At 37.0% G+C, this 15,408-nt stretch overlaps 1 protein-coding gene across 1 annotated transcript in view; it reads right to left on the bottom strand.

Moving 5' to 3' along the window:
* Positions 1-2,296: 2,296 nt before the first annotated feature.
* The window catches only part of ACSL3 (acyl-CoA synthetase long chain family member 3), a 31,378-nt gene continuing 18,266 nt past the window's right edge, over positions 2,297-15,408 (bottom strand). Inside the window, exons 5-14 of the mRNA XM_009990740.2 lie at positions 15,150-15,300; positions 14,410-14,533; positions 14,064-14,135; positions 13,427-13,566; positions 12,525-12,697; positions 11,363-11,437; positions 10,198-10,389; positions 8,832-8,946; positions 4,564-4,721; positions 2,297-2,460 (exon numbers count right to left, since the gene is read on the bottom strand). Coding sequence (XP_009989042.1) covers positions 2,297-2,460; positions 4,564-4,721; positions 8,832-8,946; positions 10,198-10,389; positions 11,363-11,437; positions 12,525-12,697; positions 13,427-13,566; positions 14,064-14,135; positions 14,410-14,533; positions 15,150-15,300 — 1,364 coding nt within the window. The remainder of the gene's footprint in view (positions 2,461-4,563; positions 4,722-8,831; positions 8,947-10,197; positions 10,390-11,362; positions 11,438-12,524; positions 12,698-13,426; positions 13,567-14,063; positions 14,136-14,409; positions 14,534-15,149; positions 15,301-15,408) is intronic.

The raw sequence follows: 15,408 nt of genomic DNA, 5'->3' as shown, positions 1-15,408 counted from the left end.
GAAGAAAAATGAAAACTACTATTTCCAAATCACTTTAAAAGTTTCATTTATGCAATTTATCCAAAAGCGGATTTAAATCCTTAGCAGAATAAAATATTAATTTCAGATTCCTTTTGAATTAACCAAAGGCAGATTTATTTTCTTAAGTCTGCTGCACAATGCACCAAGTGATATACGTAGTACTTCAGCAATTTATTAATTTTCACTAAAAAAATCACAAAAGAAAATATTTGAACAACACACATCCTGTGTTAAGTGTGAACTATTTAAGAGTCTGTTGAAGGAGCACAGACACATATTTAAGTATTAGTAATGCCTAACATAGTGTGACACTTACCCACAGAGCTGGCAATTTCCACACTCTGATTCTCTAGTCATTTGCCAACATTAGTCGTATCTCTACCTATTTGCCAGAAGATTTTATATATGATCTAGGTATCTGAAGGCATTAATCTCATAAACGTGTTTCTGATTTCTCTTTGTTGCTTATATTCCCATTTGACTAGTTACACCAAAATTCAGTCACAGTTTTTCATGGACAGCAGCGGGGGAAATCCATGAATAGTGAGAAAGATGATAATGTAACAAAATATAGCACAAACCTTCTCATCATTTCATCAAAACTGAAGTACAGGAAACCTACTTGATAACTTTTGACACCTATGAGACTGCTTTCTATAATCAATGTAAAGTGTTAATTTAAATAATATTTCAGAATTTTTTAAAATGAGAATTTGCGTATCAAACATCTCCCAAAACTCCCATGTTACAAATGCCAACAGCAAGAACTCCCTCCCGTAAAAAAAAAACAAAAAACTTTCTGCTGTTCAGAATTGCTGTTCACTACCATTGTAGGGTACTAAGAGAGCATCAACACCTTGAGTTTTAGTACTACAAGTAAACGATACACATGAGAGAATCATCTTCAAATTAAAGCCATTTTAATATTTGCTCCATCACAAAGTCAACTGATGTATGCCATTTCACATTACCATGTAACCCCGATTAAAATACTCTTTCTAGAAGTATTCTGAAAATCAAATTCACATCTGAAACAAATCCAAACACTCTCCCTGAAGGTAAGATCCCCCATAACTCTTCAAACAATATTCACATATCTATAGTTAAATAGAAATTGAGACTCCTTCCCAAAGTAAGAACTGAACAAACCAAGTAACATAAAGTCTGACTGACAAATACTTCAAATACCAGTTTTTAAAGCGAAAAAATGAACACAAAATTAAAGGGAGATTTTTAATGGCACAAAGGGCAGCTAGGCACTGTGTGAGCTGAGAACATAACTGTCATTATGACTTTAAAAATCCCCCAGGTAAGATTTGGGTTGCAGCTAGGGCAGTGCAGGGGTCTTGTCACACTTTTAGAAACAACGAAAGAGCAAACCCAGTGTGATGTCCAAACCTAACGAAGAAAGACAAAAGTTGTTACGGTCCCTCTGTTAAAAGGACACTGTCAAACTTAGTGTTGAGTGAAATTAATGCTGAGAGTTCTTATTAGCTCTACACAATTCAACTACTGGATGAAATGGTCATAAGCTATTTCAATAAGAAATTTCAGTACTTGAGAGATGATTCATAGGTTTAACTTCTGCTGTGTTAATAGTATCTTTTGCATTAAACGAACGTCAACTAACACCTGCAAGAGTACTTGCCTTTATGCAGAGCTGTGCCATGACCATCTTTTCAGACAAAAATAAAAGTAACCATTAGGCACATATTGAAGGTGTATTACACAAGCTGGAATGTCAAACATTTTCTCCCTCATGTTTACACAGAAAAATAGCACAGCAGCAAATAACCTGGTCCTCTGTTCAACAAAGATCTCATTACAAGCATTTTCAATGTACATGTCACAATATCAGTACCTTCTTATCTTTAAATAATTAGGTAAAAAAGGCCCCCAGTATAACCATTTCTTATATAGCCAAGTTCTCTTTATATACATCCAAATTTTAAAGATACAAATAAAACATTATACAGGATTTATAAATGTTTAAAAACTTGAGGCTTCAGAATCATGGTTTCCCAAAAAGACTCAGGAAAATCCACAGACTGACAAGGTAGCAGAAAAAAATGGAAAAAAGGAGACAGACACGAGTTTGCTGCCGTAACATTTTACTAAACTTGCCAGTCATCATGGTGATGTTATCAGAAATAACAGTTTAAGCTGCAGATGAGGAATGGTGAGTTTGTGTGTTGATCTCAAGTGCTGAGACAGGCAATTCAAGTATTTCCTATTTGATCCAAGCTCACTGTAGCAAAGTGGTGCAGAAAAAGAATTATTTTACATTTTTTCCATACATTCGATCAATGTCCATTTGATAGTATGCCGTGAGCTCTTTGCGTTTTAGTTTGAACGCATCTGTCACTAGACCAGTCTCAGGGGTCCAAGGATCAGGGCTCAAACGAATTTTTACTGGTATTTCAAACTTCTCCAGATTAGCTGTAAAAAGAAACATTTTAAATACAAAATTTAAATGCAATCATTTTTCTACAATTAACCACAAAAGGAGGAACCGTATCCTCACACAGAAAAACACATGACATGCATGAAGAGCTCCTCAACCCCCCCCATGGTTAGCTCTGAAAACCCCAGTGTGGTATCAAGTAGAGTGACAGAATCCACCAGCAATTATTCTCCAGCTCCCACAGAAATATTGAAACAAATCCCAGATTTTTGGGTATTTGTGCTGCTCCCTAATTTCAGAAAAGCCTCAGTGCATGGAGATGACATCCTCAAAATATACACTGTTGTACCAGTGTTATGACGCTCATGTTCTGAAGATAAAAATAAAAGTAAAAGAATCCCATGTTTTTACAGCATAGTGTTTTTTTTCTCCTGATAGCGCCGAACTGTTCAAGGAGAGTAAGTTTACACAGTAGCTGTTTCCCTTATTGAACCAGAACAGTGCTCTGCACGCTATATCTTTAGCACAAAACACTATTTCATTTGCAAGAGCTTTTGCTGTAGTTTCAGACATAAGAGAAGAAAAACAAATAACTCTAAGAAACGTAATCAACAGATGGGCAATATTAATATACATATCTCTTCAGGTTGAATTTAAAAAGTAATAATCCACAAATGTATAATTATCCTGGGCAACTTGACATTTACAGATTTTCCTGTACCTTTTACTCTCCTTAACATTAAATCACTGGAGTTTTGGTGTTTGTTTGTTTTTTTTTTAATTTAGCACTAAAAATCATAATATTACTTTAAAAGTAAGGCCTATGATACCAAAGGGGAAAAAAACCCCAAATAAAAAATAACATCAAAAGGTATAAAAATGTCTCATGATTATATCAAATATTGATTTCAAATCAATATCAAATAGCAATTTTAACAACATATTTAATTTGCTTTAGAATAGTTAATGCGGGGAGGGGGGAATGACTTTGTACACGATCTCCACTGCAGCAGCTTCTTAGAATGACTGCCCACATGCTCCATGAAGTGAAGGAAAACGGACTGGAGACAAGGGACAAGGAAAAAAGTCTGCTGCAGTACTGAGACTGCACTCATCATAAGAGTATGCTCTTACATACCAATTACAGAATTTAATATATTTACAAGTAGCATGGAGAAAAGAGGAACATTAACAACATAAGGTTTGCTGGAAGTATAAAGTTATAAGGTAGTAAAGATAAGGGCAAATTACAAAGAGGACATCATGATACCAAGCGATTACAGCAGAAAAATGTAAAAGAGAATGCCTATGAAAAACAAATTTAACATCCACAATGACCATTAAATGGTCCGTCGTCGTAACTGACAGCTATATTAAAAAAACTCAGGGCTTAGTAATGGTCTAAAGCAAAACCAAGGCTGAAATTATTATGAAAGAACAAATGAAATATCACTGTGCAACTGTTTAATTCTGCACTGGAATAGCTAAATAGACTACTACCAATTAGCATGAAAAAGATGCAGCTGAGGGGGAAGTATAATGGACACTGAAGAGAATCACGACTGCTTTTGTGACTGTTCACTGCCTCTTCCCATACAAGAGCTTGGCAGAACCAAACTGAACTGGCAGATGGCAGGGTTTAAACAAACGAAAGACATTCCTTCACATGAACACAGCTGAGCTGTGCAACTCTGCCACAAGACAGCATGGATACTGATACAGAACATTTATATAACTTACAATGTGATTAGAAGAGTTAATGGAAGAAAAGTCTATTGAAAATTATGAACCACAAAGACACTGCTTTAAGTTTAGGAAATCCCTCAGATCCAAGTCACCAGAAGCTACGGGAGCCCCTGTCACCATGCACTTATTTCAAACTATGCATAGCTATGTAGTATGTGAGACTGTATAATGCCCAACATGCATATCAGGGATCTACGGATGGTCAGTTACATGAACCAAAAGGACTGACTCAACTCACATTTTCTTGAGTTTTTTTTTTGTATGAAAATTTCACTTCATATATGTTCTATGAAATATACAGGCTCAAGGAAATATTTTCCTATGGGCCTACGCTTATCTGTTTCACAGACATTATGGTCCACAAGGTTAATACTACCTACCCAGCTACTCACCTGCCATGGCAGCCTCGGCTAGCACCTTCAGTACCTCTTTTTCCATCTCGGGACTGTTACAGATCTCTTCCCATGTTCCTTTAAATCCTTTCTTTCGAGCTAGCTCTGCAAGCTCCTTTTGATTTGGCACAACAAATCCAATGACATAAGAATGGAAACTGAGAAGTATAATGTACTTTAGTATGAATTTTGTAAAGTTAACAAGTTTTCAAAAATAACATTTCAAGTAGAGAGGTCTGCACTTCATACAGAGATATTGCTCTTAACAGTTGGCTTTTGTTCACCTGATAATCTTTCTGAAATAGTACACAAGTTACCTTTGCCTGCTTAAAAATAAGTAGAAAGAGAAGCTACTTACCTTACAGCAACTGGACTGCTTCAAGGTGTGCTGTCTATATGCATATTCCACTGTGCCTCATGCTCAAAGCTTTGGAGACGCAGTACCCATACGATGTCAATGCGCCCTGCCTCTCCTCATGTTTTGCATCCCGGTATGAAGACTGGTGTGCGGCTTCCCTACCTCAGTTTCCTCTCAACTGCAGAATCCAGTTACTGTAGAGGAGTAGAGGACTGCAGTGAAGAGGGGTTGGAGAGCAGGTTGTGGAATGAGCATATGCACAACACATCTCAAAGAATGCCCGCTTCTGTAAGGGAAGTGATTTCTCTTTCTCTTTCAAGTGATTGTCCATATGCTCACTCTACTGTTGGCAATCTTTGTCTGCTCTGAATACGCCTAGAACATATGAAGCTGTGATCTCAAAAGTCTTTGGGAGACACTGAAGCACAATTCACCCTAAAACAGGTATTTGAGATATTTCAGCTGGTGTAAAGTTTAGGGAAAATGTGAACAGAACCTCACATAGCAACTCTACACATTCTAACAAAGCAGATCACAGAATCAGAGCTGAAAGTCATCTCAGAAGATCACCTAATTAATCCATCTGCCTTGAAGCAAATTCAGCTACATCTAACAGATGTTTGTCTAACCCACTCAAACATCAGGCAAACACAAATGCCAATGCTTCACTACTCACAGCACTAGCAAGCTGTTCCTGATTGCGATTCCTGACTCTTCCTCTCTGCAGTTTACATCAGTTGTATTTCATACAGTCAATCGTCAGATGTTCTTCTCCTTTCCACAGAAGCCATTTATTCTTTCACAGACTGTTACTATTTTTTTCCCCCCTTCTCATCTTTCTAGTCTTCTTCCTTTCTCAGCTTTCTTAGGAGGAAAGAGCATTGCTTAAATTCCCAAAGTCATGCATCACAGATCTCTGCCCAGACATTCTCATTTTTCTCCTGGACTCTTTTCAAGAGGTTCACTCTTTCTCAAGTGTTGAATGTGGAACTCAGACCCTTCAATGTCTGGTAGAGCAAAAAGATCATTGTCCATCTTGTAGGCAATACATTTGATTATGTCATATTATTTACCTTCTTATAACAGCATGACTCATGCCAGCTCCTACAAAACTGCTACCAGCTAGTAGTTCCTCATCCGATATTTTTGCAGTTTATTTAGGTGTAAGTATAATTACATTTCCCCTTTTTAAATTGACTGCTGTTTTCGAGCAAATCTCTATTTAGTCCAGCTTGCTCTGAATTTTAATCCTGTCCTCCACTGTACCTTCAGTCCTGTCCCACCTTAACCATCTACAGATTTATTAAATCTTTTCAACTCTCTCTTTCACCAGACAGATCATCAATGCAAAACACAGAACCTTAACCCTGCTACGGAGTTTACTTAAGCTTATTCTTTAAAGTCTCCAAGATACTTCTATAATACTAACTCTAAATACCCTTTTGGTTACTGTACATTGCAATTTTCTCCTTTGTTACTGGTATGAATCATGGTGGGCTTCTGACAGCAGTTGTGAAGACTGCATGAAACTCCATTAAAAACACAGGCTTTCCTGGCGTCATCTGTCGTCAAGCTTTGTTCGCTGATTCAAAACTGTTCTTTTTCTCTCATTAAGAATGTACTTACAGAAAGACTTCAGATTAGCCTCAGTATCACTTACTGCTTGAATCTCACCTTCTGCCTTTGCCTCTCTGATTTTTCCTCCCCCTCTACTCATGCGATACTCTGTACTGAACTCTCGTCGCTTCATCTAGGGTCTACTCTGTAACGTACGTATTCTCTATGAAGGCATCCAGAACGCAAAGGACTCTGGCACTTCCGTCCCTGGTTCCTGTAGTTTTTTGACATGCTTAAGGTCATGTCCAGCAATATTACCAGTGTCTCCAGGGATAAACAGCATATAGAAGTTATCTGTTGGCTAGGTAACCCTCAAACTTCTGGTTCATCTGACATTCAGCCTCTTGAGCATACTTCCTCTGGACAAACGGGTTCATCCAACTATGCTTTTTCCTGGAAAGAGTACCTTGGAGCTCACAGCTCCTGGAACGTGCAGCTTTCATCCTGTACCACTAGTTAAATCTTCACTTGTTGCAGTTCAAATGCTAAAGCAGTTTGTCCTGAGAAGTATCCTAAAAAAAACCTACATCTGCTCTCTGAAGCAGCCTCTTCCCTCTCCACTACCGTTCCTTCTGCAGATCTTTCGTATTTGCTAGCTTCTTCAGTCTTGGAGGTCATAACAGCAGGAAGGAAGAAAATTTTCACAATTTGGTCCTCAGCAACTCCTTAGTTATCTCCTCCATGTTAAGAGATTTTGCCAAAACGTGTCTCCTACACTAGGCATCCTCATTCCCTTGCTGTGCTTGAGACTCTATCCAAGTACAGCCCTCAGACCCATGGTAAGAGACATCTACAGTGGCACCGCATGTTGACAACGCCGTACCAGCTCTCCTTGAGGTTCCTGCTGAGAACTCTCTTGGGTTTTTTGCCATGTTTGCTAATTTCTCAGGTAATTAAACTAGTCGTTTTCCTGTCATGATGCTTGAGATCTACTGAATGCATCTTGGATGGGTGCAGTGCTGATAAGGCAGCAGGAGTCTCCTCTGAAGGAACACTAATCATGACTCCTTTCACCAAACATTTTATTCCTTATCTCACTGAGTATTTTGTCTGAATTGGTCAATGAACATAGATTTTGAAGCAGTGGTATTGTGCAAACACTTTTGATTCCCTGCTACCATGTTCAGGGGAGCTTTGCACCCCAAGATCTAAGGTCAAACCACAGATTTAACTCACTTGTAAAAGTCTGCCTTCCTTGCCCTTTTGTATGTGGGAGATAAAACAGCTACAACTGAAGGACTCCTCTGGCATACAAGATCACCCAAGCAAAGCATAAGGAGAGACAGGATACAAGAGCGGTCATAGGCACTGCTAACAAAAAGTCTCTGAGCTCACACTGCAGAGGTGAGTATACACCCACAATGAAATGTGCATATGGACAATCATTCGGAGAATCTGCATTATGTGGCTGCTTATACCAAATTACACGCATGAAAGTATTAAGAAGAAATACAGCATCAGCAAAACAAATCTGTAATGTACTTGGACTCTGTTTGTAAATTACTTTTAAAAATTGCTTATTGGTTTTCCTATTTTTAAGTAATACACAAGATACAGACTATCAGAGTCAAGTGCCTGTCTAACAAGTGTATTTTAGTCTCCAACATTATGTTGACCTGGTAAAATGAACACAAATTTGAGAGTACAATTTCAATAGTGAACTTCAATCCTAGAACAGCAGCAATCACCATCTGTAGGAGCCTCTTTCCTCACAGACTACAGAGGGTGCTCAGAACAGGCATGTAACCTCAGGCAGGCAAAGCCAGCAAACATGAGACACCCAACAGGTCAAAACCAAAAATAAAGCCTAATACAGTGGAAGTTCTCTCAGCAGTGGCATGCCCAATGCATGTTAGCCTATTTATCCAAAACTGTCAAAACTGAAGTTACAGGATGACTACCATTAGTTAACACAAAAAAATTATCACAGAGAACCAGGTGAACAAACCAAAAGTTAATTTTCTATTTATTACTACTGAGCAATTCTCTGGTGTGCTTGTCCTGGCCTCCTTCAAAGTTATCAAGTAGGGCTTTTTGGTCATACCAGAAATCAGAGTATTTCTGATCGTTCAGAAGCTCCGCAACGACTTTCCAAACATCAAAATGACAAGGGGAAACAAAGACCACCTGAAGTATATTTGTATGTGCAAAGCTGTATTATGCACAGGTAGGAAATTCTAGAAATAGAGACTTAAAACATGTTTGAGCCCTTATATGCCAAATTCATTTTGCTTATGGCTTCAGTAGAACAGACAAAGAATACAGCAGTAACAAAATACCAGCTGCCTCTTACCTGCTTGCATACACACAAATATTATCTACCAGTGGAAGATTCTTTAGAGCTGCTTCTACTTTGCCGAGAGAAACATATTCTCCTGCCTGGAGTTTTACAAGATCTTTTTTACGATCTATTGAGGAAAAAAGGAATTAAACATTAATTACAGAACACAAAACTTCAGACATTATTTTTGTACTTTTCTGAAACATACATGTAAACGCTAAAAGGTGAGCTGACTCGTGTTTGGTGAGTGTACTGTAAACATTTAATAAAAGGCTTCTAGATTTTTGCATTTTATCAATCTCTCCCTCACTTAAAGACACATTCCAATTCTATGCATTTTCTGCCTTTAGAACAGTATCTCCTATACGACTGCACTAGCACGTGGATGGAAGACAACTATGATTATGTAAAAGCCAGTGTTTGGCTAGAAGTACAGATTTTGTGCCACCTGGTCCAGACACTTAAGGCAGGAGATGCACCATTTGGTGATATTTGGTTATTTATTTCCAGGCTAAATCCATATTTAAAGAGTAACAGTCCACCTGTTATTTGAAACACAATAGGAACTGAAAATGAAGCTCAAGTTATTTGAGCTTATTGTATGTAGTCCAAAGCAAGCAAAAGTGACTACAGGTCCTTCCCCACCTAGCTGTGATGGCAGCCAGGAGTACCACTCCTTTGCTTTATACTTTCATGCTGCTTTGTGCGACCAGGCAAGGTAGTTTTAGAGCTGTCTGACCTGTTTGGCTAGTGCAAGGTGGCTGCAATGGGACCTAAGATTTTTCTCATATAATAAACCAAAGAAGTTTAGTTTTCAGGATTAAAGAGCACCCTGAATCACCCATGGACTTCAAGAGAGACACCTGGTAGTTTACAGGGCACCTACTTTCGTGCCTACAGGTGTCAAAATTATGAGCCTATCACAGGCTTACACATAACCCCTTTACCTTAGTGGTCCCTTTAAGATAAAGGGATATTCTTATTATAAAGAATGGCAAGATTAGAAGAAGGCTTATTTAATTCCTGAGCACATATTACCAAAAGAGCCCTTTCACTGAATCAAATTCTACACTTGCAAAATTATAAAATCTAAGCTTATCTATCTCAATTAGCCTTTGTTTAGCACTCTAATTACTACCCAATCTCACTAACAGAGTAGAGGCAATGTAAAGACTGTTTTAAAAGGAAGCAATTGTTATAAAAATCAGCTTTTAAAACATACAATCAAGTTTACATTAACATCTCCGAATTTCCCTGAGATGGCATGCAGCCTAAAGCTCTACCGTGTAAGATATGCAGATTTTTTTTTTGTTAACTACAGTATTTAGCAGCCCTGAAAAATGTATATATATACGTTCACCTGAATTTATTAACTCACCAATAATTTTTAGACATCCATCTTGATGAAACTCTCCAATGTCTCCAGTATGGAGCCACCTCTGCCCATTCTCATCAACAGTGAAATCTTTTTTGGTTCGTACTTCATTTTTGTAGTAGCCCGCAGTCACGTTTTGCCCTCCAATAAGAATCTCACCTCTAGGATACGGTTTATCAGTGTTGTAATATCCACCTAAAATACATTTTTTATTAAGTTAACAAGAATTTAAAATATATTCCAAAGCAAGAATTCCCCTTATTTTTGCTATTTAATTATAGAACTAAACACTTTAGTAAAGTTCTTCGCTAAAGTTACCACTTGTCTAAGTAGTTCAGTAAGAGACAAGATGATTCCAATTCTTTTCAGCAAATAAACAGCTGTTTAATGTGTGTGTTTACAAACAGTGAAATTCACACAACATGCAGAGGGCAAATGCTACCTCTATGCAATTTTTCTGCCAGGACTAACACGCTCTATCAGTTTCATACAACTCAAATAAAAAAAAAAAAGATAAATTTATAAGCTTATGTATTTCTACTCTACAATATATAAAAGCCTACGGTGCAAGGACATCACCTAAATATATTTCAAACTTCATTAAACATATTCTATATAGCATCCATTGAGGTTCCATTCCATATGCCAATGTTTTAATGATTTTATTAGTAACAATATTATGAAGACTATTTTAAAATAATTTCCTAATAGCAATAAAAGATATCATGCATGCACTTCAGTTGAAGTCTGCTAAATCTAGCACCTCAAAGTCACAACATACAAGAACTGCACCCTGTCCTGCAAGAATATTGATCTAAGTCAGAAAGAGGCACAATGTTGTACACATTTACACAATATGCATATACAAACATAGTGACTAGAATAAAATAAATAGTATAGTCAAAAAGAGTCATAATACAACCCAGTCAAAACTCCACTCACATTGATAGCTTCTATCTAGATACGTCTAAGATTAAAAACAACAGAGAAATTTATTTTACCTTTTTCTCCCCCAGGATCAAACTTTTATACGTAAAAGTAGCATTTAAAATTCAAAAAGCCAAGGAATAGTCTTCTAATTACTACTACTGAATAAAGCTCAATAGAAAAATAGCTATATAAAAGTCTTACAACACACTATATTATAATCACATACAGAAATTCTCACCTTCTTCCCAGTTCAGTAACTTGATTTCACAGCAGACCAAAGGTGCTCCCACTCTCCCTGTAGTGTAGTCCCAAACTACAATTTAAAAAAGAGCATTTTTCAGAAAACAAAAAATACCAAAACTGATTAGAAGAATCTTTGTTGGCATGCATCTTATTTAGTGAAAATTAACTGCTAGCTATTTCTGAACTTTAATTCATAGAAAAGAATTTCCAAGAAAACCAATAGATCTATCAAGGTCATGTAGGTAAAATTCTTATCCTGCAAAGAGAATAGATGGCTGTATTTACAGATACCTCCAGTCATATCAACACAGCTTTGACAGTAAGCTGTCCACACGGATCACAATTCAAAAGCAGCACAACAACTTTAAGTAGTGTTTGCTGGACTCTGAAATAAGTAGCGATATTCCACAACAATTCAGGGATTCTATATTTTAATATAGAATCTCAAGTCTCAATCCCAAGCACCTCTGCATCTGGGCACCTTGCCAAAAAAGCATCACTGGTGACTACATCATTTGTACTACAGTTCCACTTTTTTCCCCCCCTCAAGCTACTCAAGTCATCATTTCCAAAGATCTCTTGGAATAAAAACCACATTACAGTAGTTTGTTGATCACCAAGGAATTTAAGACATGTTCTAGAATTTGGCATAATCTAGTAGTGAATCTTAGGTATTCCTCACATGACTCCTAGGTAGATCACACCATTACCAAAAAATAGCTAGCTCTGACTGCTTCTGTTTGTGAAATTTTAGGACTAAAAGGCAACTGAAACCATGAAGTTCTGTAATATGAAATTAAAATCTGGTGCAGGCTTTTGCATTCCATTTTTAATTTTCCTAACATCTCAATATATTCACCAAAATTAGAAATAATTTATTCAGTTCAACTGGTAAGTGCAATATTGCCAAGATCCCATCCACACTATTACAGGTTTCTCTAGCACAAATGAGAACGTTCATTCTATGCGCAGGTCACCAGCTTTAGCATAATGTGTCAAAATAAGCACTCCTACTGTTTTATACATTTATGATTACAAGTAATTCCCAGGATTCCCCAATTATGTTTGGTGGCATACACCAAATGAATGACTGTCAAAGATACACACAGAGCGTTCACCACGGATCACAGCACTCAGTGGGATGCCCCAACACCAACCTTCCGTGATTGTTCCAGCTCCAGCTGATTCAGTCAGTCCATACCCCTGTCCCACAGGGCAACAGAAACAGATGTTCATAAACCGCTGAGTTGCTGCAGAGAGTGGGGCTCCTCCACAAAGCAGGATGCGAATTTTTCCACCTAGCAGCATTCGTACTTTCCGGAAAATAAGGCTAAAATGTAAAGATAAAAGTAGATATTTGTTGCTTAAAAACAAAACAACAGAGTACTTAAATTTTGTATCTGAACTGAAAGTTTCCACCATCTTCAAATAACTTCTACAGCGTTTAAGGAAGACCTTGAAGGAGCACATTTGAGTTTTTGAAAACACAGATACAGACTTCTAAGCTTGTTTCCACATTCTAATTTGAAGATGGGTTAAATGTTTTGAGGCCATAGTAAGACAGTAAAGTTTTGTGATTTTCTCTTCAAAAATAATTTAAATAACCTGTATAAATTTTGCGATATACATTATTCTTTAGTCTCGCTAAAGTTAGGAGTTGGACTCAGTGATCCTTATGGGTTCCTTCCAACTTGAGATATTCTATGATTCACTTCTGTGAAAACATGAAGTCTACAGTTATTTGTAGGAACTGGCTTCCCATCTTACTCAGGAATTGTATAAATCCATTAAAGTCCTGACTAAAATAATGCAATGAATCTCCAACCGGTTTCAAGTTAAACAACACTCACTTCAATTATATCAGTAAATAGTTAAAACCATCACACAAACTACTGATTTGTTGTTTCAATTTACACTTCATTACAGACTTGTTCATGTTCAAAGTGTCAATATTAAAACCAAGACAAGGAGGGAAAAAAAAAAAAAAATCAGACACTGCTGATGTGGTAAGATATCGATAAGCATTTTTCGGTGCCATTAAAAATAAAATTACAATTACCTATCGCAGAGCGGGGTAGTGTAACCTTTGGAAATCTGTTCCATTTTGTAGTTGTAGGCCAATATAAATAGATTCCGCTGGAAACTAGTCATTTCATTCACTTTATTCATGACATTTTTGTAGATCCGATCCATAATTTCCTAGTTACATAAAAAGATTAAGTTAAAGTAACAGAAATCCTAAATTCAGTACAACAAAAAGAAAACCATCTAAAAATTCTGGTACATTTCAGATGACAGCCCACTCCCAGGTTGTTTCCTCTTCCACTGCTAAGGGATAGCAAGAAGTTCACAGAAACAAGGAAAGCAAACATCTGAACAGGAGCACTAGTTAACTCCAAGCTGCTTGCAGCCAACTATCTTTATTCCATTCATTTACTAAGATGAACAACAGATGATTAATTAAAATAGCAATCTAATCCCCACAGCTATTTAAACTGTGAAAAATGTTGACACTCATGAATGTTTATTCCCAACATATAAATAAACATTAAAAATATTATTTTAAGCTAGTTTAACATCAAAGGTTCTACCTTTTTTATTTAAATGACCGTTGCATTAATTTTGTTGTAAAAAAATGAATTATGAATTATACTTTAAAAATAATTTAAAAAATTATTTATCCTTCAGTTACTTACCGGGACAGCTGCCATTAGGGTTGGCTTAAGTGTAGTAACATCACCTTTGCTTCCTTTCTTTATTTTAGAGGACTAAAGTGAAGAACAAGTTTACTAGCAGACACATTCAAGATTTTTAACATAAGAAACAAAATGAAATAGCATATCTTTCAAACGTTTTCATTTGAATTATATTTTAACAATTAAAACTGGTGCAGAGTACCAGTCATAACCACCAATATCCTGTTTCATGAATCACAGAAAAGAAGATTTGCTGTAATATTTTTAAAGAACTATTACAAAGCTCTGATGTCAGTAATATGGTAAAAAAAAAAAAAAAAAGGAAGGGCTTACATCAACATCATACCTGGTCAGCTAATGTCTGAGGTGAAGAGTAACCGATGCGGCATCCATGAGATAGACACACAAGTTCAGCACTCAGCTCCAGAACATGGGCAAGAGGCAAATAGCCAATATAGGTGTCTTTTTCCCTGCAAGGAATTTTTAAAAGATAGGTTTATGTTGTACCATTAGGGTCCTTAGATGAGTCATTAAGCTAAATTTGCACAGAGCTTACTGCAGAACTACAGAAAGTGGAAAAACGCATTTAAGATTGAGAACATATTTCAAATAATATGAGTTTTGTTCCAGAAGTTGTGCACTACTACATAGTGTAGGGTTTAAGGCATGAACAAAGAGTGATGTTAACTTAACTCATCCCAAGACAATTAACTGTGTGTTACAGTTACAAAGGCAACTCTGTGGGCAAGATTAAAAACTGCACCAAACAGAAAGAAACCACAGAATTCAACACGAACCAAAGGAAGTACTGCTTAGGGAAGCTTTCAACCACTCCAGTGCAAGGCAGCCTCACAGGCTTTTGTGTCTCAGCCTTGCCCACGTACAGAAGATGAGAGAGAAAACAGCACATGAAGTAGTCATGTCATTTAATGCAGTACTGGAAGCTGCTCAGACATCAGTGCATACTATGATGTGTCACAGACAAAGCAATATCAATCAATTAATATTTTACATGGTAATTAACCTAAAAATCATATGCAACTACATGACTTCTTTATTTGCGGGTAAGTAACTGTTTGTACCTACCCCAGATTTGGAATCCTCTCAGCCATTCCAGTTATCCCAGCAATTATGTTGCAATGGGAGATCATAACTCCTTTGGGAATCCCTGTGGACCCACTTGTGTACATGATCACCGCGATATCTGAGGGCACGGGCCTGGCCTGCTGTTTGTTGCCTATAATTTGTGTTAAAAAAGAGAAACATACAATGTGTCGAAAGTCTATCAGACTGGGAGATCTGATATTTCAGCAGTCATTCCTGTATAACCCTACATCACTATTGC

This window comes from Tauraco erythrolophus, chromosome 11 (assembly GCF_009769465.1).
Source record: "Tauraco erythrolophus isolate bTauEry1 chromosome 11, bTauEry1.pri, whole genome shotgun sequence".
Lineage (NCBI taxonomy): Eukaryota > Metazoa > Chordata > Aves > Musophagiformes > Musophagidae > Tauraco > Tauraco erythrolophus.
The sequence above is the reverse complement of the archived record's forward strand: the minus strand, read 5'-3'. Positions and strand labels throughout refer to the sequence as shown.